Consider the following 14,036-nt stretch of genomic DNA (forward strand, 5'->3'; position numbering starts at 1 on the left):
GCTTTGCAAAATTGAAGCATTTGCCTGAAAACATTTGGTACCTCTCTCTAGGGACATTTCTGAAGAACATAGGAAACTCTCACTGGAGGAAGAAACCATGTGGTTACGAATACGGTCTTTAACTTTAAGGCTAGTAAGCGGACTCCCAACTCTTAGTCACACTATTCAACCAAAGAACTCTGAAAAGACTGCAGAGAACGGCGTCTCATCCAAGATCGATACAATTCGATCCCTGCTTCAGCAGCTGGAAGCGGCAGTGGATTCAGGGAAGAAGTTTCTAGAACAAAAAATTCAGGTACCCATTAAGGAAAAAGCTTTCCCCAAATATTAAGTGAACATGAATGCAAGCAGAGAAACTTGAATGCATCTTGTAACGTCCGGCAGGCTGCAGAATGCACTTAACTGACCCTGAGTTTGTAGTGTATGAATCTGACTGAGAGATGTGCCAGAGACAAACACTGTGTTCTGGATAAGGAAAAGCTGCAACACCTTTATCTTTTTCTTTGCTTCTTGCCTAGTATCCTGTCCTTGGCCCTCCTCCTACCCGAATGGCTGGCTTCTTCAGTAATGGCAGCTGTCAGTGCCAGACTAGCTTGTTTTATCTTGTTAGTGATATTTATGAACTAGATACCAATGGCTTAGGTAAGTGTTTGAAGGGCAGGGGTTTAACCAGATTGTCATGATGGGTGGCGGGAGGGAGCGAGATGTGTCTCCATTTAGTTTGAAGACTACTAGGCGTTGGATGATGTGGACCGAAATTAATTTTCTGAAAGACACTAAGTTATCTGGGAGACGATACCTTAATGTTTTATGAGAGCCTTCATTTTTGTACAGTATATGTTGATGTAACACTGCATCCTCTTTAAAAGCAGTTGCATTTGCTTTTGACTGCTAACACTAAATTACATTTAAATGCCTCTTGGTTTTCTGGAAGCAGAAAATACACAATCTTGTAGTTTATAACTACTTTTTTTTTTCTTTTCAGAAGATTCAGCAGAAATCCAAGAGAGGATAGGCAATAGTTTCAAGTCTTTAGTAGAACGACTAACAGGTAAATGGTAACTCAAGAATAAACATGGGTAGCTAAGGTGGTGCTTCCTGCTGCTCTGAGGTTGTGCTGCTGAGTGTGCTGCGATTGTGGGGCAGTGTGTTAATGCATCTGCAGACCCCTTTGAAAGATACTTGAGAGCAAAGCTGAGATTCCCCTTGCCTTGTTTGATCATGAAGCTGTTGCATGCCACAGAATGTCATTTTGTTCTATCATTTCGCTGCCTTTCATCCTAGTCTTAGCGACTGTTGTCTCTCTGGTACTTGGTCCAGGTATGCTAATAAATGGAGTGAAGGTACTGTTTGTAAGGAAATACAATTCAGAGGAAACTTCAGAGCTGGACCTACTCGAGAGGCTTTGGCCAAGTTTATCATTAACTGCTTAGTGGTCAGTCTTTTGACAGCTCTGCACACTGCACCGAGATACTTACTGTACAGAAAATACGTGTTTAAGTTGATCTACATGTTCTGAATAAGGTTTTTCTTTTTTTCTCTTCAGACTTGTTTAATAAATGTAAAGGCGATTTGATTGAAGTCAGAGATGGCACCTTGAAAACACATCCAGACCTGTTAGAAAACCTAGTCTTCTTTGTTGAGGTATTTTTTTTTTTTCCTTTGGAATCTAGAAATTTTGGAGCACTTCAGGGTAGAAATGTTGGGACTAACACACAGTGAAAGTTCTTTGATCTCAGTCACTCATGAAAGCAGAGGTTTTGTTGCATATTGTAACTACTCCTGAGTCTTATCAGTAGGAACACTAAAATGAGTTTAGAAGCCTCCTGTAAATGCAACTTGTACCATACTTGTACCTTTTTTCCAGACGATCTCCATTGCCCTGTGGGTATCAAGTTACTGTGACAGCGTCCTCCGACCTTTTAAATCCAACCTGCAAAAAAAGAAGAAGAAAAAAAAGGAAAGCAGTGTAGCTATGGTAAACAGCATTCCTTTCTTTTCTCTCCCCACCCCCAATCCAAAAGCATAGTTATACAGAAGGAAAAATCAGGATAGATGATGCTAAAAAACCTGTTTTTCATAAACCTTGCCTTGTAGAGGCTTACATAGGTTAGAGATTACTCAATACTAATTTTTAACACTCCTTTTCTGTTTAAAATCAAATGGTGACATGCTACATCTCTGACATCACATGACAGCTATTTAATAGGAAACGGTTTAGAGTGTCAAGGACTTTCTGCCTTGGTTGCACTACAGTAAACTAGTTAACTGGTAGCATTTATCTGGGTAGGTAAACTACAGTTTAGATTGGGAGGGATAGAATAAAATGATAGATGTTATGAACTGAGTTGTCAAAATAATCTTTTGAATAGGCATTAATATGTGTTTGTAAATGTATTTGTTTTTATAGCCACCTGTATTTACACATTTTCTGGATTATGTTACTGAACTACAGACATTAACTTCCAATGTAATAGATCACATCAAAGGGCTTGAAATAATTCTGACTGCACTAAAACTTGAAGAGCTGTCCCTCAAGGACACTCTGCTTTTACAGGTAAGAACTTGCATCTTTATTTGTGTGCTCTATACATTTGTCTGTGACCAATAACAACCTGTATGTACGTGCCTATGGGATAACTTTGTTGAAAGCTTCTTTTCCCAAAATGTTTTACTGAAAGGGGAAAAAAAAAAATAACCGAAACAAAAAATCCCCTGCACCTGTTATGATTGATTTAATGACTCCTAACCAGAGGTTAGGGACCACACTGCTTAGTTTCAGAGTGGTAAGTTAAGTTTGGTTTGTTTTTTTTTTATAGTGACTTTGCCTCATCTGATCAGCTCTAGTTTGCTACACAAAATCTCAAAAAATGAAATTTAAACACAGGAATTTGAAAATACTTTCATTTTGTGTGGTGTGCTAGTGAAAAAAAACTTAAGTTTTTAACATCAGTTTATTGTCTGTGATATGACTTTATTATCTGTATTTTAGCGTGCCATAATGGATGCAACAAAACATTTATTCCGGGAAACATTTGAGATTCACCTACTGCTGATTAGTCACTTCCCTGGAAACAATTACTTGATTTTTTTTAAGAAAAACAAGTGGCAACACCCCCCCCCCAAGCTATGTAGGGAAAACCAAAGGCAGGAGTAATAGGCACTACTGCACATGCCAAACCTCATTCCCAGTTTAGACATGTGAAGAGGAGAGGGGCTGAGTTAGCCAGCTTGTGTTTTTCCAATTAGATTGTCCTGTTTATTTCATAGCACCTTACTTAAAATTTCCCTTGTTGCTGTATGAGGCCGATGTAGAAGTATCTCAAATATATGTATAAAAAAAAAACCTGCAAAAACTGATAGAAAGCAAGGAAATCCCTTAGACTGTATTTAGTGCAAGTTTGAATAAAACTAATAAAGTACATTGTCCTAATATCATCAAAGAATCGTCACTTTAAAGGAATAAGACATTTTCAGATAACTGTTGAATTTGTAATTTTTCTGGTTCCTCACTGAGTCAGCAAATCCTCAAGGAATCCAATTACTACACGAGGCAGATCTGCAAAACGCAACTGTTAGTCACATGGATTTGAGCAGAAGCATCTGTGGGAGTCTGCAGCTTTTCCTGTGTTTGTTCACAATGTTTGCTATTCTCTTTGTTGTTTGACATTGTCGTGGTAAACCCTGATAAACGCAGTCTGTAGCTCCACTCAGACCTGGAGCTACGTTTGCAGCTCTATGCGTTTAGAGCTAAAAGGTGCTTTTTCAAAAGTCCTCATGTTCAGGTATTAGTGAAAATTCTAGTATGAATGGAGTGCTACTGGCAATGTGTCAGCTCAACCTTGCCAGTGACGTGAGATTTTCCCACATTGGATTGGTTTACTCGGGCTGTGCCTCGCAGGCTTTTCTGCTGTTAACGTGTACGAGCGCCTGGAAAAGGCATCCTGATAGCAAGTCACCTCTTGACAGAACAGTGGTTATGGCTGCTGCTTTGGGTACCAGGATTTACTCTTTCTGCGTACAGAAATACAGCATCGTTCATGATAGGTCTGCGCTAACCTCACTCTACCTGCAGGAGCAGTGCCAGCAGTGTGGCACGGTGGTGGTCCTCTTAAAAGCCTTTTAGCATGGGGATTTTAGAAAACTGCACGTTAATGGAAATCTAATCCCTTTGGGAAAGCTACGTACCGGTGTTGCTGAATTAGTGACATAAGAGCCTGTCCCAGTCACTGCAGCTCTCTGTGCTTTGAAATTTGGTGTAAGAGTCTCTTAGCTGTTCAGCGTTCATTTGCTATTTGACTTCACTTTTCTGTATAAGAAATTCTATATTTTAATAAATGCTGACTAAAATAAAGGGCTACATGGACTATCAATTTCAGCCACAAATATTTTGCACAAGGATATTTCCAGAAGTTTTGAAGAAATACTAATGTTTTACCAGCCCTGTCTGGGCAATACCATTATCCGTAGGAATTATCGCTGCTGAGCAGGTGCAGCGTATACAGTGCTGATGACGTTCCCTTTGTAAACTTACACTGTGGTCCTCATGAATTTCTTATCGGTGTTTGAGGTGGTGGGGGAAGTTTAATGGGAGGATTTAAACAGTTGCCATGGGGTGAATGATTTCTCTTTTGCATTTTGCAGGAAGAAAAAAAGTTTACAAAGACTGTACAAGGGAAGGTCCAGAGCAGTTACCATCATTCAGTTCAGGAAATTGGAGAGCTGCTGAAAAAGAGACTTGATACCATTAAAAAACTAAAGATTTGAGAAATGCATCCTTGACAGACTCCACAGGGGAGTGACACCAGAGTCCCAGACAGAAGCAACATCCAATATACCATCACTTTAATCCAGAACTTCCTCATAATGCATGAAGGACTTAAAATCATAAATCAATTTTTTTAGGTATTACAGATGTATTGAGCTGATTTAAATTATTGTACATAAATGAGAAGCAGGGACCCTTATTGGGGTTTGACCACTTTTTATACATGTTCATAAGCATATTGCAACAGGAGAAAATGAACTTTCTTCCCTTTTGATCTCTAGAAACAACTGGAGATGGTCTTTAGAAGCAGCAATAGAAATCCAGTGTAAAGCATATATCTCAAAGAAGTTGTATTTTCATCACCATACAGTGTTTATAATTTTTGTATGGTCCTTGCCTTAGAAATGCAGAAATTGTAGATGCCTGCATTCAGCCGCCACCAATGAAATGAGCTTGTTTTGGAGCTGCCTATTTTGTCCACAAGACACCTGGTCCTACTGAATTAATTCAGTGTGTTGGTCCAGCAGAGAGAGGTGAGGCTGCACTGGAGGAACACCCGTCTGCGTGCAGCCTTCCAGCAGAGCTCAGCCCTCCGGCGCAGGGCAGGAGGGTGGCGAGGCAGGTTTCTCTAAGGAGAGAGCTACTCAAGGGAAGAGGTGGTGTCAGCATATACACAGGTGGTTTTCACATTCGGAAAAATTGCAAACATGATGAGGAGCAAACTTGGCCATTAAGCTTTAGAGAGAGAGATGGGAATCAGTGTTTCAGCAAAAAAAGACAAAACCAGAGACCTTGTATATAATAGCTGCAGTGAAGTCTGACACTGCGGTCTGATTTCATGTCAGTTTAATGTAAAACAGCAATTGTCATGACTTTTAAGAAGTGTATTTAGATTACTGAAACTTTAAGACTTAAATATTTTAATAGAAATTAAATCCTATTGGCTTTGGTTTTAAGTTGGCAGAGGTGACTTTTTGCTTCCGCTGTGGTATGAGGCTGAGAATACTTTTTGTAACTGTATGCTTGCTTTTTGCAGTTGATCTTTGTTTATTCAAGTACTAGCTCATTAGGCGTTCTGTTAGAAAGTGCAATCGCATCATCTACTCCCACTGAATCTGCATTTCTGCTGTTTTGGTGTTCGTGGGTTTTTTTGGTTTTTTTGGTTTTTTTGTTTTTCATTTTAAAGGAGTAATGCAGCCTGAAATTGGTAGGCAAAAAGAGTTACGTGTACCTGCAATACAAGGGACAGGTCAGACTTTACAGATTCCTCATCTTTTGATTTAAAGCAGCTAGTATCTGAAGTCTATATTTAAAGTTTTAAGAGAGCTGACAATCCTACCTTTGTCATCTCTTCTGAGTATGTTTTGTTAGTAATGCTAGAATGTTGATGAGAGTATTTTTTTAAAATAAATCCCGTGTAAAAAAAAAAAAAAAAAATCATATTGCTGCTCTTGCTGGATTTAGTTTTGCTTTGCCCCATCCTGAAAGGGAAAGAAGAATGTCTGCAGGTTGTCTAAATTGTAATGGATGTCCTGATGGTGTAATTGCAATGTCTGGTAAGTGCTCTGGGCTGGAGGAATACCAAAATGTGTTAAGTCTGTTTTATAGTAATTCTTTTCCTGGGGGGAAAAAAAAAAAAAAAAGAAAAAAAAAAACACAAAAAAAATGAACTCTTTTATGTTGTATAGAACCTTTTTGGAAAGAAGGGCGTGCTCCTTAAATTAAAGCAAGGCTGATGACTGAAGTTGATGCTTTGAAATGTGTAGGGTAAGTGAAAACAGTCCCATTGCTGACATGATGCAATTCATAGAGAAGCACTGAGCCAGAAGTCTGCACTGCCCCTTTTCATTCCAGGAGGCAAACTGCCGTTGCTGATGTTCCTGTCCCCTGTCTCCCCTGTGGCAGTGCGAACTAGAGAGGGCTTTGTGCAAGCACCAGCATTGAATGCAGAATTGACACGGCACCCTCATCCGGAGGGGCTGATTTTTGCTGGAGTTTCCTTTCACTGCTGCTACAACAGGTTAAATTCAAGCAGTCATCAATAAGCAAATGGTGAAAATTTAAGTGAAGTGTAAGGTTAAAATAACCAAGCTCTTAAAATCCTCCCATGTGCCTGAAAGCAGAACTTGCTTTAAAAAAAGGTTTTCTGCATCAGCTCTCTTAAAAGCGGAATTGAAACTGCTTGGGGGGGTGAGCCTTACGTCATCTGAAGCAAAGTCTGAGAAGAGATGGAACCATGGCTCGCTCTTGCTTCCCGTCACAGCGTTTGGCATGGCACAGGCGCAGTGTCGGGCTGGTCATAAACCATCCCCATGCCAGCACAAGGGGAGTACTGACTGCTGCTCACTGTTAGCTGCTGTCCTGTTTCCAGTTCCACTCACTGGTGAACCATAAGCTTCTCAAACAAATACAGTTTTTTGATTACTCAGTGTTTTATAAAACCGTGCGCCATCCCTTCACAAGCTGTAGTTTCTCTGTAGAAGATGACAATGTACAAAAGTGACTACGTGCTGACTGGGGGCTTGGGTGAGGGGGAGGGAAAATTTCTCTCCCCCTATAAATTGTGTAAAGTTAGATATATTATATATTTCTTACAGAAGAGCGTTTCCCCTCCAGAATATGTCCCACAGTGACCTGATAAGAAATTCAAGCTATAACCCATTGCTGCTGTTGGCCCTTTTCCATTCTTGGGATTTGTTTTTGTTTTGGATGATTTTTTTTTTTTTTTTGGTGATGAATTGAAAAACATACCTAGAAGAAGCTACCAAGACTACTGTTTACAGACTGAAAAAAATACTGCTTTTATACTACTGGGATCATGAGCCAGGATCCTTTTACAGATTTCCTTAACTCCTCTTTGCTTAAAATGAGTGTCTGATGTAGATTAAGGTCAGAAGTCCTACCCTGCTTTGTCTACATACAGGACAAAATGTACAATGCCTGTTTGTGTTGCCCATCATTTTTGTACTTTTTAACTGTTCAAAAATTGCATTTATATTTTGCAGTCATTGGTAATCATGATTTTATTTTAACCGCTAGTAATGTTAGAAGGGATTTTTTTGTTGTATCTGCAGCCTTATCTAAACGTTCTCTTCCTTGATTATTCATTGTTAATTTATGACTGTAGAAGATATGTATGCCTCAGCCTTCTACGGACTTAAGTGACACAACTGCAAATGATCTGCTTTAAACTGGATGGGTTTATAATTTATATAAAAGTCAGTTTCGTTACAAATCAGTATTGCTGCCTCTTTCATTTTTCTGCCTAGATGGTCTGGAAGCAACTGAAGTGCTTGCCTATACTGTCTAGCTTTGTCAGCCGCTTGGTGAAGACAGATTATCCTGGGGCATGGCAAGCAGAAGATCAAGTTAACCTGCAACGAGGGAGGATGGAAATGGGAGGGGGGGGTGAGGGCGAATACTTCTTGTTTTCCCTTGCAGACTCAGTTCAGAATGATGACTGCTGGGGGGGGGGGAAGTTTGGATGTGTCTGGTTTTTTGATGTGATCATCTGTCACCCTGCTGCTGAGGCTTTCTGCAGTGCTTGCTTGTACTTCATCCTGGCTTTCAGTGATAGGGAAAGGGCACTAGATATCCCTTCTAGTAGCACAAGAAAAAACGTAAAGTGCTTGAGAGGGCTGTGGTGATGCTAGGGTAGTGCTGGCCTGCTGCTGCATATAAATGCATTATGCACCACCGGCTGCTCTCTCCTCTCCAGCTGTCCCTGCTAATCTCTGCGTGTCCGTAGCGCTGCAGCCTGTCCTGTAAGGCCAAATCCTGCAACCTGCCTTCATCTCCTGTGGGTTTGCTGCTGGAACCTGCCCGCTTGTAGTTATTTTTCCGGCAGCAACAGCAGCACCGCTGCCCGCCGAGGGAAGGGGCTGCCCGCCACCTCCCCTGCCCGTTCCACGCCCGGCGTGGAAGTGGCACCGGTCACACCGCCACGGCCGCGGCCTGGGTCCGGCCCCGGAGCGCTGTCCTCCCCCACCCCTCTCCCCGGTTGGCCCCGGGGCTGGCGGGGCGGGGCGAGCCCCCGGCGGCGGCCGGCGCTCCGCGCGGTCACGTGGCCCCGGCAACCCCGCTCCCTCCGCGCTCCGCCATGGCTGCGGTGGCCGCCGCCGGCTCCCTGCTCCTCTGCCTGCTCGGCCTGGCGCTGTCCGGTGGCAGCGCGCTTCACACCAAGGGCTCCGTGCCCCTCGACGCCATCACCTTCTACAAGGTACGGCCCGCCTGGCGGGTGCTGCTGGGTCCGGCAGAGCGCTTGGAAGCGGGCGGGCGGCTTCTCCGGGAGCGCGGCGGCCATGTGCGCCGTGGAGGCGGCCATAGCAACAGGACGGGCGGCACCGAAGGGCCGGGGAGGCAGTGTGGAGGGGCCGGGGGCGCGGAGCGGGCTGCGGGCGCGGGGCTGCCGCGGGGCCGCCCCCCCCCACCAGCGGCGGCGGCGCGGGGGAGCGTCGGGGGCTTGGCGGAATGGCTGAGGCGGCGGGCCCGCCGCGGCGCAGCCAATAGGAGAGCGGCAGTCGCGGCCGACAGCCAATCGGCGCGGTCCAAGTGGAGCCGGGCCGCCGGGGCTGCTCAGCGACCGGGGGCGCGGGGGGCTCGGCCCGGCTCGACCGGCGGCACCGGCGGGGCTCGGCCCGGCTCTCCGCGGCCCCGGTCGGGGAACAGAAGAGCCGCCGTCGGCTGGCTCCTGCTCTGCCCGTGCCGGTGACCCAGGGCAGGACCGTGAGCGTGCTCTGCTCGGGCCGGTTTCGCTTCTTGTGTGTTCGTGAAAGAGGGAGCAACAGGCTTAACAGGCTTCTGCCAGACCGAGGTCCTCCACAGGGTTTTTTCTCTGCTAAATCGCTTTGAAATGAAGGTACCTTCCTAGATCCTGGCAGGATGATGATTTCGGTAGCCAGCAGAGCTGTGGCAGGTGCCACAGGCCCAGCTCGGGGCAGATGGCGAGACCCCAGCAGAAAGGAACCATCGTAGGGCAGGATTAAAGCGTGTGCTGTAGCAGGGTGAGCTGAGGGGACGACAGTCAGCCGAGCTGCTTGGAAAATATCTGCCCTCAACAAAACTGCTCGGACGTGAGCAAATACTTCTTGCCACACGCCAGCCTCCCCCTTGATTTTTCTGCTGTGACAAACCATTTTTGGTGTTTGGACACTACAGCGTTCCACAAACCTTAGGAGCTTCCCGCTCTTCTGCAACGAGGAGAATCTGAGGTAACTGGCAGAACGCTGCGAGAGGGACCAGCAGAAATGACAGAGCGGTACCAGCCGCCGTGCTCCCCTCTCGCCAGGACAGTAAATAAAGTGACCGGCAGGTCCAGGACCAAAGGCTGTCGTTACCAGTTGCAGCAGTGGGTGCCCCAGCAGCGCTTGCGGTGCACGTTGTAGGTGGGGACCTGTGTTGCAATCTGACCCCGTTCGCTAGGAAAAAAAAAACATTTTGCAAGGCCTTCTGGAGGCAGAAAGGATTCCCAAACCGGGTGGCGGCAGATCTGTTTCCAAGCTCATTTGAAAAGGGCGTCGCAAGCGAAGAGGAATCAATTAAAACATGAATTCTCGCATTTACTGACCCAGTACAACACCTCCAGCACCTCCGCTCCCTCCCCACACCTCCTCTCTTAGCTAAGAGCTCAGCTCTCGTGCTGGGACGCTTCAGAACGACATCAGATTTGGCCCCTATCCTCTTAATGTCCCACTGGGAATTGTTTGGCTGACTTCCTTCCAAGATGCTAATCAGATTTACAATAAGCAAATCGTGTATCATTAAAGGCAGCATCAGATCCCCCAAACCTACCACAAGCCATCTCTTATCATCTGGTGTAGGACTACCTACACCCAAAGCTCGGTCTCTCCTCCACACTGCAGTGACTCATTTTTGAAGGGCCATAATTATAGAATTTCCATTCTCCCTCTGCATCTACTCACTGCACAGGAAAAGAAGAACAAGCTAAAGGAACTTTAGGTGACGTGTAGATTGCTCAAACCTGAAACGTTAAAGTTTTGGCTTTTTTTTTTTTTCCCCCCTCCTCTTTTTCTTCTTTTAGGTAATTCCAAAGCATAAGTTTGTCCTTGTGAAATTCGACACACAATATCCTTACGGTGAGAAACAAGATGAGTTTAAGAAGCTGGCAGAGAGCTCAGGCTCCAGTGACGATCTTCTGGTGGCTGAAGTGGGAATATCGGGTGAGGAACGCTGGACAGATTAATACAGTAGGGATTGGTGCGGAGGAAATAAAACTCCCTGCAATTTCTGATGAAAGTGGGCTCTGAGGTAATTCTGACAGTGAGAAATGAGACGGGCCCGGCCCTGCCGGAGTGAAGCACCTGCTCCGGCTGATCGCTGAGCTCTGCTTCCCGCCGGGAGCGTAGGAGTGCAGCTTATCTCCTTTCGGCTGGGTAATGAAGCAAGTCAGCCCACGCTGCTTAAACGGGATGCCACCCCCCTCATTCATAGCACTTTTTGTCATTTTTATTTTCTTTCCTTGCTGAAAGAAAGCTTCTCATCCATTTCTAGGCCTTACAAGAGTCACGCTTTAGCCACAAGCCTGGTCAAACACAGCAAATTTGATACGATTAATTCATTGTAGGAAACCCTCCGTTTATTGCTGGTAAAGCACAGAAAGCGGTCGTTGTGCTACGGATAGTGTAACTTGACGTTCTTGTCATTGGCTTGAAGAGAAAAGCAGTGGGGAGTAGGGCACCGTCACCTCACCCACTCTTGCTTTGTAGGTAGAATTAAGAATTTAAGCTTACAGGAATTGTCAAACTGGGAAGTTTCACCCGGGCTGACATCTCGAAACACACGTGGATTTAGCTAAGTGGCAGAGGTGAAATCTCTTCATGTTTTCTGTCCTCAAGAATAAATGCAATTTATGTAAGATGAGAAAACATCTTGTAGCTTGGCATGCTGTCAGAACTAAGACTTAAAAGTGTACACTCTCTGCACATAGATCAGGAAAAAAAAAAAATCTATTTAACGGTAAAATCAAATAAAATCAATGGATAGAGCAAAACAAGGGAAAAAGTGGCTATTAATTTCCCATAAGGAGGAACGTAGAGGTCGTGCCGATGTCTTACGCTAGCACAATCACAGCAAAGCACCACTAGAATCTTGTGTTTTTCTCTGGAAAACCTTGCCTTGCACAAATGATTTTCTGGGGTGTTTTTGTTTCAGTGTGTGGCATTTCCTGGCAAAGAGGTTATTAGGATGTGTTGAAACTCTGGAGACAAATATTTGTCAGTTTGTGTGGGAGAGAATCCTAAATTAATTTCTGCTTTTAATTAACGTACTGTGCTTTTCTGTCTTTCGTTTCTTTTGACAGATTATGGTGATAAACTGAACACTGAGCTGGGAGAAAAGTACAAGCTGGATAAGGAAAAGTTTCCTATTTTTTACTTGTTCCAGGATGGTGACTTTGACAATCCCTTACCTTACAGCGGCCATATCAAGGCCGGGGCTATTCAGCGCTGGCTGAAGAGTAACGGCATCTACCTGGGGATGCCAGGCTGCCTGAAAGAGTATGACATGCTGGCCAGCAAGTTTGTGAGCACCACTGAGAAATCGGAACGCCAGTCCCTCCTGAAAAAGGGGCAAGAGAGTTTAGAAAAAACGAAAGAAACCGAGAAGAAGTCAGCTGAGCAATACTTGAAAATTATGAGCAAGATACTGGAGCAGGGAGAAGAGTTTGCTGCTAATGAAGTCGTCCGAATCACAAAACTGATCGAGAAGAACAAAATGAGTGATGGAAAGAAGGAGGAGCTCCAGAAAAGCCTCAATATCCTTGCTTCTTTCCTGAAGAAGAATAATGAAAAAGATGAGCTCTAATATGTTGGAGAACTTTGTACAAGCTGTGAAACACTGTCAAGAGTCCTAACCAGTTCTCCTTATGCAAGCAAACTTCCCGCTGACTTCAAGAGAGCAGCAGATTTCCTTCTGGTATTCTCAGTTTAGAAGATCGAGAGGAAGACATTCCTTAAAAACACAGTATTCTAAATGTTGGAAAAATCATCTTAAAGCAAGACGCCAGTATTGTGTAATACTATTCAATAACAGTGTTAAAGTAGACCAAAAAAAAAAAAAAAAGCACTAGATTGGCCTGAAGCACATTCCTGGTGGTTTTTACAGCTATTCCCTGGCAAACAAATAACAAAATTCAGTCCGGCTTTCCATCTTACATGTTGTAAAAGATACAGATTGGGTGCCCCTCATATCCCCACCTTTCCTTGTTCATAGTGTCCTTGGGTTTTATGCTCTTTAATCTACCCCTCCTCTTACCTTTTGTTTTCCCAATAGGGCTCCCTCTCTGTTCTCCTTACCTGTTGTTGACTGAGAGACCTGGAGTTTCCTTTTTCTGCCTTCTCCTTCAGTGGCTCCTGTTTCTGTTTGGTTTGGGTATCGGCCAGATGCTGGCAGGCGTAGTCAAGACAGGTCCTCCGCGTATCAGAACTTGCCCCTCATCTTCTGGCCAGAGCAGCCATCTCAGCAAACGCTCTCCTGAAATCCTTTGTGATACCCTGACAGAGCGAGTGATTTGAGCTCTGAGCAAGGGCAGAGTCTCCTTGAGGTGCTATTACACTTAGACTTGCCAGTTTGTGGAAAAATGTTCTTTTTTTTCCCGAGGTAAATTTGGGTGAGTTTTCTTACAGCTGAAGAGCACGTGCAATGCCTGTGCGTTTTGCCTGTCCTTCCCATCCGAGCTTCATTTCCCAGGTTCAGAATAAAGGGGGGTGAGACCAAGAAGGACATCTGAAAGTCTCAAGCCATAGTTAATATGAACAAAATATCTTCTCCAGCTTCATCTTCAGAAGCGATTGGCACTGTCAAACTAAAGCTTCATCAGCGTTTGGTAGTTTTAAATATTTGAAAATGAGGTCTTGTAACAGAAAGCAGTATTTGTGCCCTTAGAAGCCCCATCCATATGGTTTTAACGGAGATACCTGGCCCAGGGATCAAGTCAGTTCTTAAAACTTGATACTGCATTTGCTGTTCACGCTGTGTGGAGTTCAGATGGCCACTGGAAGACGCTGTACTCCTCATCAGGGTTATAGAGAGTTGGAAAGAGAAACACCTGTGCGTTTTACCTTAAGGCTACGCTTTAAGCTAAGCAAAACTGATTTCTGTGGGAGCTTTGCTGCCTTTTGAATCCTGGGGTGGGTACAAGGAGCAGACATTACTGCAAGATAAAATGTATTAATGCTATAATAATAATAAAAAAAAAATGGTTCCAGTTAATAGCTGCTTTTTAAACTGCTTTCTAGAGAAACTGCTGCTG

General features: G+C 44.3%; 2 protein-coding genes across 2 annotated transcripts in view; both read left to right on the plus strand.

Moving 5' to 3' along the window:
• NAA25 (N-alpha-acetyltransferase 25, NatB auxiliary subunit) overlaps window positions 1-6,395 on the plus strand; it is a 29,891-nt gene extending 23,496 nt beyond the window's left edge. Inside the window, exons 18-24 of the mRNA XM_074159879.1 lie at window positions 52-295; window positions 519-642; window positions 986-1,051; window positions 1,547-1,644; window positions 1,868-1,978; window positions 2,411-2,557; window positions 4,645-6,395. Of these exons, the coding sequence (XP_074015980.1) occupies window positions 52-295; window positions 519-642; window positions 986-1,051; window positions 1,547-1,644; window positions 1,868-1,978; window positions 2,411-2,557; window positions 4,645-4,767 (913 nt within the window). The 3' untranslated portion in view covers window positions 4,768-6,395. The remainder of the gene's footprint in view (window positions 1-51; window positions 296-518; window positions 643-985; window positions 1,052-1,546; window positions 1,645-1,867; window positions 1,979-2,410; window positions 2,558-4,644) is intronic.
• A 1,108-nt stretch (window positions 6,396-7,503) lies between these two features.
• ERP29 (endoplasmic reticulum protein 29) lies at window positions 7,504-13,988 on the plus strand. The gene is made up of 3 exons (XM_074159880.1): window positions 7,504-8,987; window positions 10,809-10,947; window positions 12,087-13,988. Exons 1-3 carry the CDS (start codon window positions 8,868-8,870, stop codon window positions 12,587-12,589), a joined length of 762 nt encoding a protein of 253 aa, XP_074015981.1. The 5' UTR covers window positions 7,504-8,867; the 3' UTR covers window positions 12,590-13,988.
• The last annotated feature ends 48 nt before the right edge of the window (window positions 13,989-14,036 follow it).

The sequence above is a fragment of the Numenius arquata genome, chromosome 16, assembly GCF_964106895.1.
Source record: "Numenius arquata chromosome 16, bNumArq3.hap1.1, whole genome shotgun sequence".
Classification (NCBI taxonomy): domain Eukaryota; kingdom Metazoa; phylum Chordata; class Aves; order Charadriiformes; family Scolopacidae; genus Numenius; species Numenius arquata.